The sequence below is a fragment of the Acanthochromis polyacanthus genome, chromosome 13, assembly GCF_021347895.1.
Source record: "Acanthochromis polyacanthus isolate Apoly-LR-REF ecotype Palm Island chromosome 13, KAUST_Apoly_ChrSc, whole genome shotgun sequence".
In the NCBI taxonomy this organism is placed as follows: domain Eukaryota; kingdom Metazoa; phylum Chordata; class Actinopteri; family Pomacentridae; genus Acanthochromis; species Acanthochromis polyacanthus.
Genome location: NC_067125.1, coordinates 3218145 through 3235655, shown reverse-complemented (window position 1 = coordinate 3235655; position 17511 = coordinate 3218145). Strand labels below are relative to the sequence as shown.

The 17511-nt window shown below is 39.2% G+C and overlaps 2 protein-coding genes across 3 annotated transcripts in view; one reads left to right on the top strand and one right to left on the bottom strand.

Annotated features, from left to right (window-relative positions):
• Positions 1-5766, top strand: part of supt5h (SPT5 homolog, DSIF elongation factor subunit) — a 28610-nt gene extending 22844 nt beyond the window's left edge. For both annotated transcript variants that reach the window (XM_051958012.1, XM_051958013.1), the window contains 6 exons: positions 964-1069; positions 1145-1303; positions 2495-2663; positions 3321-3518; positions 3603-3698; positions 5275-5766. In XM_051958012.1, coding sequence (XP_051813972.1) covers positions 964-1069; positions 1145-1303; positions 2495-2663; positions 3321-3518; positions 3603-3698; positions 5275-5415 — 869 coding nt within the window. In that variant the 3' untranslated portion in view covers positions 5416-5766. The remainder of the gene's footprint in view (positions 1-963; positions 1070-1144; positions 1304-2494; positions 2664-3320; positions 3519-3602; positions 3699-5274) is intronic.
• rnaset2l (ribonuclease T2, like) overlaps positions 5480-17511 on the bottom strand; it is a 36560-nt gene continuing 24528 nt past the window's right edge. Inside the window, exons 4-9 of the mRNA XM_051958025.1 lie at positions 16818-16875; positions 16681-16748; positions 15253-15366; positions 15079-15127; positions 13020-13094; positions 5480-6680 (exon numbers count right to left, since the gene is read on the bottom strand). Of these exons, the coding sequence (XP_051813985.1) occupies positions 6477-6680; positions 13020-13094; positions 15079-15127; positions 15253-15366; positions 16681-16748; positions 16818-16875 (568 nt within the window). The 3' untranslated portion in view covers positions 5480-6476. The remainder of the gene's footprint in view (positions 6681-13019; positions 13095-15078; positions 15128-15252; positions 15367-16680; positions 16749-16817; positions 16876-17511) is intronic.

Here is a 17511-nt window from a genome sequence, read left to right as displayed (position 1 = left end):
TATTTTCTTTCTACACACATTTGTTTTTGTATTCCTACATTAATTTTCTGACTAGAGGAATGTTTTTTTTCTTTTTACGGATAATTATTTATTTTTTTATTTTTACATTATGGTTCTTACTAAAGGTATGCCATTTTATTTATTTTGCATTTATTTTATTTCTGTATTTTTTATTTCTGCAGGAATTTATTACTTTTTTTCTGTTCTTGTATTTGAGTATTTTTATTAATTTTCTTCTGTCAACATGAATATTTTTAAAGATATTTTCTTATTTTTTTGTCTTATCTTTGCAGTCATTTCTTTGTGCCGTTTTTTTTTACTTTTTCTTTTTTTACATTTATTTTTTATTTCTGTGGCATTTTTTAAAATATTCTGCAGATGTTTCCTTATTTATGCAAGTTGTTTTTTTCTTTTTCCAGACATTTATGTATTTTTAAAAATTATTTCTGCAATTTTTTTAATGCAAGTGTTATTTTTTCTTTTCTTTTTTTACAGGCATTTTATTTATTATTATTTCTGCAGGTGTTTATTTATACAAGTGTTATTTTTTCTTTTTTTTACAGGCATTTTATTTATTATTATTTCTGCAGGTGTTTATTTATACAAGTGTTATTTTTTCTTTTTTGGTACCGTCATTTCATTTATTATTTCTGCAGGTGTTTTTTAACAGGCATTTTTATTATTATTTCTACAGGTATTTATGTGAGTGTTATTTATTATTTTAACAGGCTTTTTACAGACAATTTATTATTGTTGTTTCTACAGGTGCTTGTTTATTTATCCGAGTGTGATTATTTTTCTTTTTACATCCTTTTTTTATCCTTATCTCTGCAGCAGTTTGTGTGTTTCCAGGTTTTTTTTTTGTGTTTTTTTTTTCCACTAAATATTGAAAATCAACATGTTAAACAAAAACCCATCTCTAAACCCACAATCCTCTGAAACGTTCCGTCTTCTCTCTGACAGGAAGTCGAACGCCTCATTACGGCTCTCAGACCCCGCTGCATGATGGGAGCCGGACGCCGGGGCAGAGCGGCGCCTGGGACCCCAGTAACCCCAACACCCCCTCCAGGTACGAGCCGCTCCGGTTCTGCAGGTCGGTTCTGGAGCTTCCTTCTGTCTTTAGCTGATGGATGTTCTGCCACAGGAACGAGGAGGAGTACGACTTCCCGTACGACGACGAGCCGTCGCCGTCGCCGCAGGGTTACGGAGGGACGCCCAACCCCCAAACGCCCGGTTACCCAGAAGTCCCGTCTCCGCAGGTCAACCCCCAGTACAACCCTCAGACGCCTGGAACGCCGGCGATGTGAGTAGAACCAGAGTGGTGGTCACATTATTAGGTACAGGATGACGCTGAAGTTTTGTCCTTTTCGGGCAGAAAAACCTCCGTTTAGATTCCACTCACTGAGTTATGAATCTGAATAAACCTTCAGGCGCTGCAGACAATGTTCTTCTGTTTTCAGATAATGACTTCATCCCACACTGAGAAACCAAAATATATCTTCTAATCTCACTGATATATTTTACCATCCTCAGTGGAGTCGATTCTGGTCTAAATTCTGCTCAGAAAAAGCAGAATCTTTGTTTCTCTGGCAGCAGATGTTTCGTTTTCCACTCGGTGACAACAGAAGATTTTGGCTCCTCAATTCACAAATCTTCACCCTCTGTGGGACTTCCTGTATTTTCTTAATGATGCCAAAGATTAAATCCAGCCTAGCAGGAGAAAAAAGCACATTTCCACCCACGTGTTTCACCTCTGCACTAGTTTACAATTCCTTCAAGATGTTTTTGCTTCATTTTTTCTCTGCAGTTTCAAGTCCTTCAGCTCCTACAGAAGAAGGAACTCAGAAATGTATTCTCTCAGTTAGAATGATGGAAATCATGAAAAATAAACACTTTTCTGCTAATTTATTTCACAAAATAACTCAAAATTTGACCAAAATGACTCAACATTACTTCAGAGGACAACAGATTTGTGCAGAATGTTTCAACATATCTGGCAGTTTTCAGTGTCCATGGGCGTTCCAAATCTAAAATTGTCCTAAATGAATTGAAACGTGCCCCAAAGACTCAAAATCTCAAAATAGTCACTTGAAACTTAACAAGAAAGCCTCCAAACCTTTTCAAAAATTGCTAGAAACTAGTTTAGAACGACTAGAATTGTTTAAAAGGACACATTTTAGGTAGTTTTGGGTGAGTTTGAGCCTCTGGTCATCATCTGTAGAAAGATGTTTCACCGTGCTGGATGTATCGCCAACGACCTGCTGCTCGGTCAGACCGTCACAGAGTTGAAAATCCAGTGATTTTCTTTCAGTTTGTGGCTGATAAATGGTGTGATTTAGACAAGTTTTGAAAGGAAACACGGTTTTCCAATGTGTCTTCTTGTAGTTGGATGCAGTTAAAGTGTTTTCGTCTAAATCTGAATGTTCAGCTGGCATCAGTCGGTGTTTGAGTCGTTTTTAGGCTCGTTCTGACCCGTTTCTCTTTGTGTTTTCAGGTACAACACCGAGCAGTATTCTCCATACGCAGCTCCGTCCCCTCAGGGCTCCTACCAGCCCAGTCCCAGTCCTCAGAGCTACCACCAGGTGGCGCCTTCACCTGTCGGCTACCAGAACACACACTCACCGGCCAGCTACCACCCGACGCCCTCCCCCATGGCCTATCAGGTAGCTCAGACAGAACCAGAGAGTTCCCTGTGAAGACTCTGAACACTTCAGTTCAGACTTCAGGAAAACTTTGACGTGTTGTCGGCTCTTTTAACCACCGTTAGAGATTCCAAGATTAAACTCTAAATGTCAAGAGTTGGCATCAGATGCTCGGTCCGATGTTTTGTGTTTTCGTCATTTGATCAGGTAGATTCTTAATGAATATACTGATTTGTTCAGCTAAAGCTCTTCTAGAGGTAAAATTTCACACAAATGCATAAGAGACGTCTAACCCAAAGAAGTGTTAAAACACATTTTAATGGGTACTGATGCCAGAATTGACTGTTTTTTTGGCACAGCAGTCACACCAGAGCTGCAAACATTAATTTTCATCATCAGTTTGCAAGAAAAGAGAAACAAAAACACCTTCAGACCGACTCAAATTGTCCACAACGGCTCCAACACTCTCTAAAATATACTTGAAAATAGTTCAAATAGTTTAAATTTGAGTGATTTTGGACCAGTTTTAATCCAGTTTGGAGCCTCTGCTCATTATCTGTAGAAAAATGTTTCACCATGCTGAATGGATCTCCAACAACCTGCTGCTCTGTCACACACAAGTCGTTATTTCATTCGTTGATTTTATCCATTGATCGTGTTGATTGTTGCTTTTGTCAGGCGAGTCCCAGTCCGAGTCCCGTGGGCTACAGCCCCATGACGCCCGGAGCGCCCTCTCCTGGAGGCTACAACCCCCACACCCCGGGCTCCAACATCGAGCAGGGCAGCAGCGACTGGGTCACCACCGACATCCTGGTGCGGGTCAAGGACTCCTTCATGGACCTGATGGGCCAGACGGGCGTCATCCGGAGCGTCACGGTGAGAACGTCGCCGGGTCCGCGAGCTTTCCTGATCTGGACCGTGTCTCCGGGTTGTTGAACGGTTCTGATTGTGTTTCTGCAGGGAGGGATGTGTTCGGTGTTCATGCAGGAGTCGGAGAAGGTGGTGAGCGTCAGCAGCGACCACCTGGAGCCCGTCACACCAACCAAGAACAACAAGGTAACGCCCTCACCCGCGTGTTCTCTGCAAATCCACTGGAAAATGTCCAGCCTTAGCCGTTTTAGACCAACAAACACAATGATTAGTTCCCTTCAAGATCCCCCAACCCCGTGGTCACACCCACCAAAGATCAGCTAATCAGTTATGTCAGTAAAAGATCGTAAAAAATGTCCGTCAGAGCGTCTTAGTAGCATCATGTAGCACTTTTTTTTTGTTTTTGTTGGACCAAACCCCAAATCTTCAGAATCTAGCGAGATAAAAGCCACAGTTTAGACATTTGACCATCAAATGTGTGAAGGGTTTGGAAGCAGAGTGGTCTGACTCACTTCCTGTAGTTTCTGGGCAGAATGAGTGTTTTCCAGAATGTTCTGACATCCCACTGTGACGCTGTGTTTGGGTTGTGGGTTAGTCCACTCTGACACTAAAATCTAGATGAAAATATTAGAGGGTTCATGTTTTCAAATCATTTTTGGTCCATTTTTCAGTCATTTTGGGAAGATTTTTGTCATTTCTGACAACTTTCGTGTAATTCTGGACAATTGTTCTGCAGTTTTAGATCATTTTCATTTTACACATATTTTGAGTCATGTTTGGATGATTTTAAAATTTAGCGTCATTCTGCACATTTTCAGTCACAATGGATCATTTTTAATCATTTTAGACCAAGTCTGAGTGATTTTGGATCATTTTCTAGTCCTTTTAGATTATTGTCATGTCAGTCTGAACAATGTTTGTTGTTAGATCATTTATGGAAAAATTTCCTGTAATTCTGGATTTTCGAGTCACTTTGAACCGTTTTGTATCATTTTTGAAGCGTTTTGGAGGCAGAGTGGTCTGACGCACTTTCTGCAGCTTTTGAGAAAAATCGGTTCGTAATGTTTTCCAGAACGGTCTTCATTCTAACGCTGTGTTTGGGTTGCGGGTTAGACCACTCTGCTTCTAACCTCCTCATGTCATTCTGTAAGTTTTCACTCATTTTCAGTCATTTTCTGTTCATTCTAAACAGATCTAAGAAGTTTTGGTCCATTTTTCAGTCATTTTGGGAAGATTTTTGTCATTTCTGACCAATCTTCTGCAAGTTTGTGAAATTTTCAAGTCATTTTGGATGATTTCAAACCATCTTGGACAAACTTTGTGTCATTCTGCACATTTTCAGACTCAAAAGCCTAAAAAGTTGATGAAATGTTGACCAGACTGTATTTTAGTAGAAATATGGATCCATTTCCTTTTTCAAGGGCCGGTTTTTAGGAATATGTCTTAGTTCATTTAATCATTTCGATCTGCTGAAAATGGTTCTGTCTTTGGGTTTGCCACATTTCAATGCTGTTTGAGATCTGTTTCAGGATGTTTTTAGGGCGAAAACACAAGAAATCCTGTTTTGTGTCCCAAACAACATTGTGAACTAAATCTGAGACGACGCTGCAACGTGTTCACTGAATTCAGTCTGAACTGAAACAGACTGATTGAATTATTCTTTCCTGTCAGCCGGTGTTGAACTTTAGAGGTGAAGACGGTGAAAGTGTAGACGGATGTTTTGGTGAAACTGGAATCTTGTTTTTGCTGTCGTTGCGTCCAGGTGAAGGTGATCCTGGGAGAAGACCGCGAGGCCACCGGCATCCTGCTGAGCATCGACGGCGACGACGGCATCGTCCGCATGGAGCTGGACGACCAGCTGAAGATCCTCAACCTGAGGTTCCTGGGACGCCTCGAGCACTGAGGGACGCACTGAGCATGTGCAGTGAGAACCACACACTGAAGACTCGTGAGAACACAGAGACGGATTCTGTTTATCTTTTTATTACTTCAGTCCAGTAGCCAAAACCGTACAACCACCCACGTACAGAGTATTAATACCCAGTTATCATAGCAGGCGTAGGAGGAACACCCCAGTCTGTCCCGCTGACTCTTTGTGTGGATGTCTCTCTTCATTTGTTTTATATTTTTTGTTGGCTTCTTTTTTCTTCTAGTGGTCTGAACCTGGTTTTAGTGCTTTTCAATGTTCTGTCAGTACCTTTCTGGGTGCAGGAAGGTCAAAAAACGTGCAACGTCAATAAACTGTGAGTCAGTAGATGCTTGTGTACGCGTTGTTTTTGCCAGGTTGCCCCCAACTAAAATTTTAAGTGCCTGATAAGTGGCGTCACTGATCTCAGGATTGTATTGTAAATGTCTGATAAGGGGTACCACAGGGGTCACATGACTGCTTTTTAAATATTTGCAAAGTGGTATCTCTGGGCAATGTTGTACATGTCTGGTCAGGGGTACTGTAGAAATCTTAGACTTCTATTGTAAGTCTCTGATGAATGGTACCGCATCCATTGTAAATATTTGCTGAGTGGTATCGTAGAAATCTCTGAGCAGTATTGTACATGTCTGGTAAGTGGTACCAAAGAACTCTTAGGATTCTGTTGGAAATGTCTGGTTAGTGGGATCACAGGGGCCATTTGACTGCTTGGTAAATATTTTTTAAGTGGAACAAAAGAAATATCAGAACTATTGTAAATCTCTGGGAAGCAGCATCGTCACATTCTAAGGACTCTATTGTAAATGTGTGGTAAGTGGTATTGAAGTAATTTCAGGGCTGTTTTGTAAATGTTGGCAAAGTGGCACCTCAGAGATCTCAGGACTCTTTTGTAAATGCCAAGTGGTACCAGAGAAATCTCAATACTGTAGTGAATGTCCGGTAAGTGGTGTGACGGGGGTCGTACGACTGCTTTGTTCTGATAAGTGGTGACGTAGGAATCTCAGGATGGCGTTTTGCCTGGTGGTTGTCTGGTTGTGTTAGTCACAGGGCCTCAGTGGCTGCTGGTGGTTTATGGGCAGGTAGTAGAAGGGGATACCGGGACGACAGGGATGCCCAGGAGAGGGGTACGATACTGGGTTGGACCCGGCCGCAAAGTCCCCCTGAGCATCGCCGTGGTGATCGCAGCCGACGGTCAGGTTGCGAGACAGACCGATCTTCACCTGAAACCACACCTCTTGGTCCTGAGGAAGGAGGAAAGAAACACGTGAAACACTGGTAAGATGCATCTGTTCAGAGTTCTCAGGACTGAATTTTAATTTTCTGGAAAGTGGCCTCACAAGAGTTGCCCAACTGCATTGTAGGGTCTAAAAAGTGTTGTGGAAATCGAAATTTCTACACCTAATATGGGGTGTCACATGGGTGTCATAACTACATTGTAAGTGTTTTATAACTGGTGTTCTCCAGACTGTACTCTAAGGGTGTCATAAGTGATGTCATTGATTTCAGGACTGCATTCTAAGTGTCTAGTAAGAGGCATTGCAGGAATCTCAAGAATGAATTGGAAGTATCTGGTAAGTGAGATCTAAGGATTGCATGGTAAGTTGTCAGGTGGTGTCACGAATCCAAGGACTGTGTTTTAAATGTCTGACAAGTGGTGTCGTATCTCTGTCAGGTTAATGGTGTCACAGGGGTTGCACAATTGCTGCTTAAGTCACCAGAAAGTGGTGTCAGAAAGCTTAGGATTGTATTGTAAGTAACTGGTAAGTGGTGCCACGGATCTGAGGACCGAGTTGTGTCTGGTGGAACAGGCATCAGACTACATTGTAAGTGTTCGTTAAGTGGTGCCATAGAGATCTAAGGACTAGTAAGAGGTGTTGTACGAATCTCAGGACTGCATTGGAAGTATCTGATAAGTGGTGTCTCAGAGATCTAAGGACTTCATGTTAATTTGCTAAGTGGTGTCACAGATCTCAGGACTATATTCTGGGTGATGTCTACAGACTAAAATCTAAACGTTTGCTAAGTGGCGTCACAAGAGTGGAACGACTGCATTGTAAGTAGTTGGTAAGTGGTGGTGTTGACCACCTACTGCGTTTATCGATGATCCTTCCAGGTTGATGTAGGTTCCTTCCTTCGCTCCTCTTTCCAACCAGTCTCTGTTGATTACTCTACATTATTTTACCGCCTAATCCGTTAGTTGTTTGGTCTTTAAAATGTCAGAAAATGATGAGAATACTATTGTGAAACACAGCTAAATATAAATAATTAATGCAGCTTTATTGTGCACGAAGAGACCACTTATCAGGTACCTACAGCGCAGTCCTGACACCCATTCAAACCTCCTAATATCTGGTTCACCGCATGTTGAGGGTCACTTTTGAGTGGGGGGCAAAATATTGGGAACACTTTCAAATGTAACGTAGTTCAGCAATTCCACTTTTAATACAGTCGGGGATGCTGAAACGGTTAAAATGTGTAAAAATCAAAACAAAAGAAGAGAAATGTTTAAGGTTGCATGTGTCACAGCTTGTAAGATCAATTTCTAAAATAAAAAACATAAAATACGACAATATGAAGACCATTAAGAGCAACCACAATCCCATGGAAACATGTTTTTGAGACTTTGGTCTTCTATTTAATAATGTAATGGAAGACAGGCCTGTTTTAATGAAAAACTCTGCGTCCCGTTTACGATCATGCTCCTTCAAGAGGTTTAATTTATGAGATGTCACTCTTTGTTTTGTTATTTAGACCAGAAAGCTGCTCCATCCTTCCGTCATCTCCTCATTATTCAAAATCAAAGAAGCTTTTGTTGGGTTCAGATCTGGTGGAAAGAAAAGGTTAAAATGGCAGTAAAATGGTGAGAAATTCCATGTGGGGCTCCAAGATCTCATGTCTGAGGGTTTAACTTTGATGTCTATATTATTTGGTCGTGATTCAGAGCAGATAAGTCTTGCTGAAACCACCCAGAGCAAACACTGACGGGTTTAAAGTGTTTCTCAAGCTCACATCTCATCCACAAACCCTCGGACTCTTTTATTCTCTTTGTTTGGATGTCAGCGTGAGACGAGGAGAGAAAACAGATCTGCAGTTAGTGGTTAAAGCTCAGCGGGGACGAGGAAATGTTTAAAAAAAAAACAACACTCAAAGTCGCATATCAATGGGAAAACATCTACAGTCTGACATTTGTGAGGAAGAAAACTAAACAACAGTAATTCCTGTAAAATTCTAACTTTAATCTGTAAAAATATTCAAGCATTTCTATCTTTAGTAAATTAAATCTTTGAGAATCTTTGAATTTTTGTTCAAAAATTTAAAGCATTGTTTTTTTTCTTAAGGAATTGTCACTTTAATCTTTGAGAATATTCGAGCAGATTTCCTGTAAATTTATCACTTTAAACTCAGAGAATTTCTTTCTTTTGTAAATTTTACAATTCTATCCTAAAAAATATTTTAGTTGTTTTCTAACAAATTTATGAATTCGTTCTTTAATCTCAGAATATTAGCTTTATCTACACTCAACAAAAATATAAACACTTTTGTTTTTGCTCCCATTTTTCATGAGATGAACTCAAAGATCTAAAACTTTTTCCACATACACAATATCACCATTTCTCTCAAATATTGTTCACAAATCTGTCTAAATGTGTGATAGTGAGCACTTCTCCTTTGCTGAGATAATCCATCCCACCTCACAGGTGTTCCATATCAAGATGCTGATTAGACACCATGATTAGTGCACAGGTGTGCCTTAGACTGCCCACAATAAAAGGACACTCTGAAAGGTGCAGTTTGGTTTTATTGGGGGGCTGTGTGAAGTTGCTGGATATTGGTGGGAACTGGTCCACGCTGTCGTATATGCTGATCCAGAGCATCCCAAACATGCTCAGTGGGTGACATGTCCGGTGAGTATGCTGGCCATGCATGAACTGGGACGTTTTCAGCTTCCAAGAATTGTGTACAGATTCTTCCAACATGGGGCCGTGCATTATCCTGCTGCAGCATGAGGTGATGTTCTTGTATATATGGTACAACAACGGGCCTCAGGATCTGGTCACGGTATCTCTGTGCATTCAAAATGCCATCAATAAAATGCACCTGTGTTCTTGGTCCATAACAGACGCCTGCCCATCCCATAACCCCACCGCCACCATGGACCACTCCATCCACAACATTGACATCAGAAAACCGCTCACCCACACGACGCCACACACGCTGTCTGCCATCTGCCCTGAACAGTGCAAACCGGGATTCATCCGTGAAGCGAACACCTCTCCAACGTGCCAGACTCCATCCAATGTGAGCATTTGCCCCCTCAAGTCGGTTACAACGACGAACTGGAGTCAGATGGAGACCCCGATGAGGAGGACGAGCAGCAGATGAGCTTCTCTGAGACGCTTTCTGACAGTTTGTGCAGAAATTCTTTGGTTCTGCAAACCCATTGTTTCAGCAGCTGTCCCAGTGGCTGGTCTCAGACCATCTTGGAGGTGAACATGCTGGATGTGGAGGTCCTGGGCTGGTGTGGTTACACGTGGTCTGTGGTTGTGAGGCTGGTTGGATGTACTGCCAAATTCTCTGAAACGCCTTTGGAGACGGCTTATGGTAGAGAAATGAACATTCAATACACGAGCAACAGCTCTGGTTGACATTCCTGCTGTCAGCATGCCAACTGCACACTACATCTGTGGCATTGTGCTGTGTGATAAAACTGCACCTTTCAGAGTGTCCTTTTATTGTGGGCAGTCTAAGGCACAGCTGTGCACTAATCATGGTGTCCAATCAGCATCTTGATATGGCACACCTGTGAGGTGGGATGGATTATCTCAGCAAAGGAGAAGTGCTCACTATCACACATTTAGACAGATTTGTGAACAATATTTGAGAGAAATGGTGATATTGTGTATGTGGAAAAAGTTTTAGATCTTTGAGTTCATCTCATAAAAAATGGGAGCAAAAACAAAAGTGTTGCGTTTATATTTTTGTTGAATGTATGTCAGAAAATTCTAACTTTAATCTGTGAGAATATTCAAATATTTTTATGCTTAGTAAATTAAATCTGTGAGATTAGGTTTTGCTTAGTAAATTAAAAACATTAATCATAGATTATTTTTTTCTCATTGAAATCTAAATTTAACCTTTGAGAATATTTAAGTTGATTTCCTGCAAATTTATCACATTATCCTCAGAGAAAATCTTTTATTTTTCTTTTAAATTTAGCACTTCAATCTCAAACAATATTTGAGTTTCTATAAAACATTTGAGTCCTGTCTTAAAAAAAAAAATGTAATCTTTAATTTTACAGGGCTTAAAGTTTTCCGGCGCATGGAAGTGTACCACTTAAAAAATTCATCCATCTCCGTCCTGAAGGCTCCAAGCATGTGCGTCATTGTGCATTCAGTTGCTCCGCTTTAATCAATCAAACTCCAAATCCTACATTAAAAAATATATACCTTCTGTCCAGGCATGCGACTTTCTGATAGAACTTTTATCCAATTACAGTTTTCTAACTGCGAGTGCGCATTGACTGCTGGGCCACGATATGCTGCCCCCTCTTGGTTCGGCATCGTCAGTGCTGCTGAGCCGCTGATAAGAAATAACAGTATCCGACAAACAAAATCCAAATTTGCAATATTTGTTGGTGTTTTTTGTAATTATATACAAAGGGAATTACTGGAAACACATTGACATACATTGCATATTATTTATTTTATTCTGCTTGGACTGTAGACCCATTCCACGTGTCCCAGCCCTGTGGCTGCCTGGTCTCTCCAGAGCGCACGGAGCTCCAATCTGTGAGTGGTGCGGTGAAGAATCGAGCAGCTGATCACTGGTCAATAGCGTTGGAGCTTGCGTTTAGCCCAAAGACGCAGATACTAAAGTTTGCTCAGACTTTGTGTGACAGAGGAGAGAGGATGTGTCTCTGCTGATTAACAAAGAGAGCAGCCGCTGCCGCGATCCCTGAGCCGCGGTGTGTTGACTCGCCCCATTGGCCTAAGTGCGTCAGTGGCGATGCGCGTGCACGCCCCACAGTCCCCATGGTTTCACCACAAAATAAAAACAAACGGGCTTAGGTATTGAATTTAAAAAAGTAACAAAAACAGAAGTTGTTGATTTTGTTTGATTTCTTAATCTTTAAACATGTTCTATGTGTTTTACAGGCAAAAGGAAAAAAAAGAAACAGCTTTTTAGTTTGCTGGATTTTATTTTGAAAGGAAAAAAATCAAAGATCAAGCCATACGGATTTGTCCCATTATTCTACTCAGAACATCTGTTTAGTTAAATATGCACAAACTGAATGTAGCTTAGGTGATATTAACCTTTTTTATTTGAGGACATATAGGATGTTTGTAATAATGAGTTAAATAGCTCTCAGCAGATTTTCTGACCTTATGCATCCCAATGATGTCTAGCCACAAACAAAAACTCTCCAATCTTAAGTAAATATTATTAGTAAGAACAGAACGAACGTATGGGTTGTGTGAAATGAATAAAGGATAGATAGTTAAATAAGAATGTTCTTAGCCTGCTTTTTGCCGTTTTTTCTTCCCAAAATATAGATTAAAAAAATAGAAACATTTAAATTGAGTTAGTTTTGTAGCAGTTTTCTTGTGGTTGGTGTTGTTTTGAGTTCTTGTTAAATCTACTGAAGAGATAAAAATGATTAAAAGTTATTAATAATACATGTACTTGATTTTCATGATTTTTTCCCCTTTACACTAAAATAAATCTTTACAATTATAGTGATGTGGTATTGAAACATCAATGCAAAAAAAAAAAAAATCAGACTTGGGGCACTTTCTAAAATGTCTTAAGTTTTGGCCAAGTAAGGTTTTACATTTGAGCAACAATAAAATAGTGGGATCATAATGGGCATTATTTCCACCAGATGACCTCATATTTGCTCTGAATTAATAGAATCTCATATATATTGTGTTTTAGTGAGTTTTAAAACACATTTAAATATGTTTATTGACACTATAAATTGGATCTTAGAAGTTCAGGCTCAGGATTTTTTCTCACTTTAAGCCCTGATTTTAGGATAATTTCAAATAAAACTATGAGACTATTAAAGTATTTTTCTTGTAAATTTATTACTTTATTTCCAAAATTTTTATTTATTTATTTTGCCACATTAATGATAATACTCAGTTTTCTTTCAAATTTACCATTTTAATGTCATACATTTGTTTTCATTTATGTAAATTTACCACTTTAATTTCATAGAAAATCAAAGTTTTGTTTTATAAATTTACTTATTAAATCTTTCAGCATTTTTTTTGTGTGAATTTAACATTTTAATTTTGGGAAATATTCCCTTTTCCAGTGTTTATATTCTGTCATTATTTTATTTATTTTTCAAAATTGGCAATTTTCAGCAACAGAAACTCAAAAAACAAAAAAAACAAAGTCAACGTCTTCAGACAGTTCAACTAAAAGTCCAGATCATCGGCTCTCAGAGAGAAAACAGAGCAGCAGATCTGCATGTTTGAGATGAAAAACCAGAGAATGTGAAGCACATATGCTCCATAAATCACTCCCCAGAAACTGTTTTAAGTTAAAAAAGCAGCAGAGATTCAGACCTTGTCATCGGTTACACACTGGATCTCCAGTTTGTCGCCCAGATGTGGAGCCAGAACGCCGTGAACTTCCTCAACCTCAACACAAAAGTTACATTCATGTCGTCAGAAGGTTAATCTACAGTGATGTTCAGATCAGCTCCCCATCAGAAAAGCTTCATTTCGACTTCAGATGACTTTAAGTTTTGCCTAAAGAGAGGCAAACTCAGTCTGGAGCTCATCATATTCATATTAGACCTGCAATGAATGTTCACCTGACTGAAAATTACTACCTTCATTAAAAACATTCAGCTATTTTTGTCAACTTCTATAACTTCAGCTTTGTAGTTGGCTTCATTCTATGACTTTAGTCGTGGAGTTAGCTGCCTTCTGTACTGTTAGCCATGTAGCCAGCATCTTTGTATGATTTTAACTGCCTAGTTAGCTTTGTAGCTGTGTAATTAGCATCTGTCTATGACTTCCAGCTGTGCAGTTAGCATCTTTTTATGACTGTAGCTGTGTACTTTGCTTAAGTCTGACTTTAGCTGTGCCTTTAATTTCTTTTTATGACTTCATCAGTGTAGTTAGCTCCGTTAACGACTTCAGCTGCATTGTTAGCATCTTTCGATGACATTAGCTGTGTAGGTAGCTTCATTCTAACTTTAGCTTCATAGTTAACTTCTCTCTATGACTTTAGTTGTGTAGTCACTTATTACGACTTTAGCTGCACAGTAAGCTTCTTTCTATAACTTCATTTGTATAGTTAGCTTCTTTTTATGACTCTAGCTGCGCAGTTAGCTTCTTTCTATAACTTTGTTGTGTAGTTAGCTTCTTTTTGATGACTTTAGCTGCACAGTTAGCTTCTTTCTATAACTTTGTTTGTGTAGTTAACTTCTTTTTATGACTTTAGCTGCACAGTTAGCTTTTTTCTAAAACTTAATCTCCATAGTTAGCTTCTTTGTATGACTTTAACAATGTAGCTAGCTTTTCTTTGATTTTACCTGTGTAGTTAACTTCCCTCTGTAACTTTAGCTGCATTGTTAGCATCTTTCTAAGGCAATAGCTGTGTAGTTAGCTTCCCTCTGTAACAATAGCTGCATTGTTAGCTTCGCTCTATGATATTAGTTGTGTAGTTAGCTTCATCATGACTTTAGCTCCATGGTTAGCTTGTTTTTATGATTTTAGCTGCATCATTAGCATCGTTCTATGACATTAGGTGTGTAGTTTGCTTCATTCTGACTTTAGCTGCCGAGTTAGCTTCTTTCTATAACTTCATTTGTGTAGTTAGCTTCTCTTTATGACTTTAGATGCACAGTTAGTTTCTTTCTATAACTTCATCTGCATAGTTAGCCCCTTTTTATGACTTCACTAGGTGTGTAGTTTGCTTCATTCTGACTTTAGCTGCCGAGTTAGCTTCTTTCTATAACTTCATTTGTGTAGTTAGCTTCTCTTTATGACTTTAGATGCACAGTTAGTTTCTTTCTATAACTTCATCTGCATAGTTAGCCCCTTTTTATGACTTCACTATGCAGTTAGCTTTTCTTTTTCTTTGACATTAGCTGTGTAGTTCGCTTCATTATGTCTTTAGCTGTGTAGTTTGCTTCCTTCTGCAATTTTAGCTATGTTGTTAGCTTATTCTGACTTTAACTGTGCACTTCGCTTCTTTTTATGACTTTAGCAAACGTCATTAGCATCTTTCTGTGACTTTAGCTGGGTAGTTTGCTTGTTTGTACGACTGCATAACTAGCTTCTTTCTATAACTTGAACAGTTCTCACTTTTAAATGATATAAATTTTGGCACGTGGGAAAAATGCAAATTTTCTAACTTTCACAACAAAAATGCAAATACAAAATGTTTACATTATAGATGATAGATATATATTGAGACAAGATAGTATATTTAAAACCATAATATGGATTTAAAAGAAAAACATTCCTGTCAACCTACTTGTAAACGATAAAGATCATTAAGATTCATTGAAATTTGTGGTTTTGTTTGTCTGTTATGTTTACTTACATAGTTGACAGGTGATATTAGGTTTGATTAGCACACTTCATGTCATTTATGAGCAGAGGCTGGTACCTTGTAGGGTCGATCACAGGACGGAGTGATTCCAGCGTCATCCAACAACCTGCAGCACAGATTAAATCAAACTTTAATTACTGTTTATTACACTAGCTTCTTTAGCCATTAGCTTATTTAAATGAATGTCAGTCTGTGTAACATCTCTGCACTAAGAAACAGGATTAATCTAACCGATGGATGTCGAACTGGTGTCTGAGTTTGAGGCAGGTCTGGAAATATCTCAGCGGAGAGTTGAATCCTTCCACACAGGCTGCACATGCTCCATGTTTCTTCCATTCCTCTTTCCTGGTAAGATGCAAACATACCAAACATAGGCCTTTACATGCTCCATGAATAACACAATATGCTGATACATTAATGTTATTCACATGATTCTGGGTTTGAAATGCTGGCATACATAACTAAAAACTTAACATATTAGCTTAGTTTCTTTTTCGTTTTGCCATTTTTCATATTTCTTTTAGCTGATTATTTCCATTTTTCTGTCACATCTAAAATACATTAATTTTGAATTTAATCAAGTTAAATATGACTCAAAGAAATTAAATACATTAGTTGGCAGCTACTGAAATATGCTAACCTAGCTACCCTGCAGTAGTTAGCCGTCTTTCAGTGAATTTGGTTGCATAGTTAAGTTCCTTCTGTAGTTTTGCTGCGTAATTAGCTGCTATTGTATGATGTAACTGTTTAGTTAATATCTATGACTTTAGCTGTGTGTTTAGCTGCTCGGTCTATGATTTAAGTGATTCTGTTTTGTTTTTATTTTTCAGTTACTTCACCTGTATAGTTAGCAGTATTTCTATGACTTTAGCTGTGAAGTTAGCTTCTTTCTGTGACATTAACTATGAAGATAGCATCTTTCTAAGACTATAACTATGGAGTTAGCTTCTGCTATGAAATTAGCTGTGTAGTTAGCTTCTTCCTTTGACTTTAGCCTCGTAGTTAGCTTCTTTTTATGGCTTTAGCTATGCAGTTTTCTTTTTTTGTGTGGCTTTAGCTGTGTAATTAGCTTCTTTATATGGCTTTAGTTGTGTGGTTTTCTTTTTTCTGTGATGGTAGCTATGTAGTTAGCATCTCTGAGTGGCTGTGTAGTTAGCTTCTACCTTTGATTTTAGCTTTGTGGGTAGCTTCTTTGTACGACTTTAGCTGTTTAGTTAGCTTCTTCCTTTCACTTTAGCTGTGCGGTTAGTTTCTTTGTATGACTTTAGCAGTCCACTTAGCTTTGTTCTATGACTTGAGCTGTGTAGTTAGCTTTATCTTATGACTTTAACTGCGTAATTAGTTGTGCTTTTGTGATTTCGGCTTTGTGGTCAGTGTTTTTCTGTAACTTTAGCAGTGAAGTTAGCTGCTTTTCTGTGGCAGAGTGCAGGCAGCGTGCTAAACCAGAGTACAGCAGCTACACATGGTAGATACACTCACTGTCTTTTCAACTCATATTTCCCCCCCAATATACATGATATTCATCTCCTAAATGTTAATAAAGATTAGCGACAATCAGAATGTTGGAAGGTGGATATTTTAGTAAGATTCTCTGGTGGACAAACTGTAGCACAAACATTGCTGCTCAGCTGATATTTCTGTATTTGTAACACTGAGTACCAGAACTGGAAGCTGGATTTGGTTTTCAGTAGCGATGGCCAGTGTTCAGTCAGCTCAGCCTCCAGCTCCTGGAGCAGAAAACACCGGTCAGCATTTGTTAATGTGTCTCAGGTAACCAAGCGATGATCCCAACTCACCTGGACGTCTGAGTGGAACATCGGCCAGCAGTCGCAGCAGTGCAGAGACTTGAGAGGCCTGCAGAGATACAGCAGTAGCTGGTGAACATCTGGTTTCTCTTAATGAGATGTCAGCTGCTGCAGATGTTTGACTCCTCACACTGTTTGATTTGAAAAGCTGACAACCATTCAGCCACTCTTTCAGTAAAAAAAAAAAAACACTTAGTGAACTCCAAAATTTCACTCCAATCAAATCACGAGTTTAACCTGAGGCTCTGTTGCCGCCGTCTGCTGCTTTTAGTTATTTTTAAAGATTTTTCTTTTATAAAAATCATGTAAAGTTTGGTGTCAGAATGACAGGTTCTCGTCTTCACTTATCTTTAATGTCTCTTTTGAATTTGCATTGCAGAATACATGCTGTACGTAACAACACGCAATAGACCCTTTAATGACCCACGTCACGAATGACGTCACAGCTTTAGCTGGAGGCAAAAGAGGAAGCCTGTGGCCGGACAGAAAGGCGAAAGGCTGAGGGACTAGGCTCTATCAACTTTTCTAAAATGTCGTCCTGCTGTGTTTTTGGATGCCATAATAGGAGGAATGACATTGGCGAACGCAAATTAAAGTTTTATAGGATTCCACCGAACACTCGTGCTCAGAGGGAACGAAGACAGTTGTGGTTAAATGCACTGAGGCGAAAAGACTGGACAGAGAC